This window comes from Mus caroli, unplaced genomic scaffold, assembly GCF_900094665.2.
Source record: "Mus caroli unplaced genomic scaffold, CAROLI_EIJ_v1.1 scaffold_14968_1, whole genome shotgun sequence".
Taxonomy (NCBI): domain Eukaryota; kingdom Metazoa; phylum Chordata; class Mammalia; order Rodentia; family Muridae; genus Mus; species Mus caroli.
In genome coordinates this window covers 22,842-24,745 of record NW_018391200.1, presented here as the reverse complement: position 1 = coordinate 24,745, position 1,904 = coordinate 22,842, and the positions used below count along the sequence as shown (strand labels likewise).

The 1,904-nt window shown below is 34.9% G+C and overlaps 1 protein-coding gene across 1 annotated transcript in view; it reads right to left on the bottom strand.

Annotated features, from left to right (window-relative positions):
- Window positions 1-144: 144 nt before the first annotated feature.
- Window positions 145-1,904, bottom strand: part of LOC110289059 (zinc finger protein 431-like) — a gene marked incomplete at its 5' end in the record, with an annotated part of 3,410 nt that continues 1,650 nt past the window's right edge. The window contains one exon of the mRNA XM_021155260.1: window positions 145-1,891. Coding sequence (XP_021010919.1) covers window positions 145-1,891 — 1,747 coding nt within the window. The remainder of the gene's footprint in view (window positions 1,892-1,904) is intronic.

Below are 1,904 nucleotides of genomic sequence, written 5' to 3'. Positions count from 1 at the left end.
GATTTCCAGAGTGGTTGTACAAGCTTGCAATCCCACCAGCAATGGAGGAGTGTTCCTCTTTCTCCACATCCTCACCAGCATAAACCCCTAACCCTAACTCTGAAATGTAAGTAAAGAAAATATCTTTTAAAAAAAACTCAAAGATTAAGCGGGTATGCATTGATTACATTCATGTTTCACTCTAGTATGTATTCTTTCATGTGTTCGAAGACCATAATGACGTACAAAGGCTTTACCACATTGATTACATTTGTAAGGTTTCTCTCCAGTATGAATTCTTTGATGTGTTAAGAGGTCACAGTTCTGAGCAAAGGCTTTACCACATTGATTACATTTGTAAGGTTTCTCTCCAGTATGTATTCTTTTATGTACCTGTAAAGAATTTTGACATGCAAAGGCTTTACCACATTGATTACATTTGTAAGGTTTCTCTCCAGTATGTATTCTTCTATGTACCTGTAAAGAATTTTGATATGCAAAGGCTTTACCACATTGATTACATACATAGGGCTTCTCTCCAGTATGAATTCTTTTATGTACTTTAAAATACCTTTGATCTGCAAAAGCTTTGCCACATTGATCACATTTAGAGAGTTTCTCTCCAGTATGTGCTCTTTTATGTACTTGCAGAGTACGAAAATGTCCAAAGGCTTTACCACATTGATCACATTTGTAAGGTTTCTCTCCAGTATGTGTTATGAAATGACTTTTGAGATTACGTTGTTGAGTAAAGGCTTTACCACATTGATTACATTTGTAAGGTTTCTCTCCAGTATGTACTATTTTATGCATTTTAAGACGACTGTGTTCTCCAAAGTCTTTACCACACTGATCACATTTGTAAGGTTTCTCTCCAGTATGTGTTATTTTATGTACCTGTAAAGAATTTTGATATGCAAAGGCTTTACCACATTGATCACATTTGTAAGGTTTCTCTCCAGTATGTATTATTAAATGCCTTTTAAGATCACGTTTTTGAGCAAAGGCTTTATTACATTGATTACATTTGAAAGGTTTCTCTCCAGTATGAGTTCTTTGATGGCTTTGAAGGTGACCTTGACAGGCAAAGGATTTACCACACTGCTTACATTCATGGAGTTTCTCTCCAGTATGTATTCTTTTATGTACTTGGAGAGTACTATNATATACAAAGGCTTTACCACATTGATTACATTTGTAAGGTTTCTCTCCAGTATGTACTATTTTATGCATTTTAAGACGACTCTGTTCTCCAAAGTCTTTACCACATTGATCACATTTGTAAGGTTTCTCTCCAGTATGTGTTATTTTATGTACTCGCAGACTAGTATGATATGTAAAGGCTTTACCACATTGATCACATTTGTAAGGTTTCTCTCCAGTATGTGTTATTTTATGTACTTGCAGGCTTGTATGATATGCAAAGGCTTTACCACATTGATCACATTTGTAAGGTTTCTCTCCAGTATGTGTTATTAAATGCCTTTTGAGATAACGTTGTCGAACAAAGGCTTTATCACATTGATTACATTTCAAAGGTGTCTCTCCAGTATGACTTCTTTGATGGCTTTGAAGGTGAAGTTGAGAGGCAAACGATTTACTACATTGCTTACATTCATGGAGTTTCTCTCCAGTATGTGTTTTTTTATGTACTTGCAGAGTACTATGATATGCAAAGGCTTTACCACATTCATTACATTTGTAAGATTTCTCTCCAGTATATGGAATTAAATGCATTTTGAGATGACTGTGTCGTGGAAAGGCTTTACCACTGTGATTACATTCATAGAGTTTCTCTCCAGTTTGTGTTCTTTTATGTATTTGGAGAATACTTTTTTGTGAATAGGCTTTATCACATTGATTGTATTTGTATTGTTTCTCTCCAGTATGTATTATTTTATGCATTTGGAGACTGCTGTGATGTA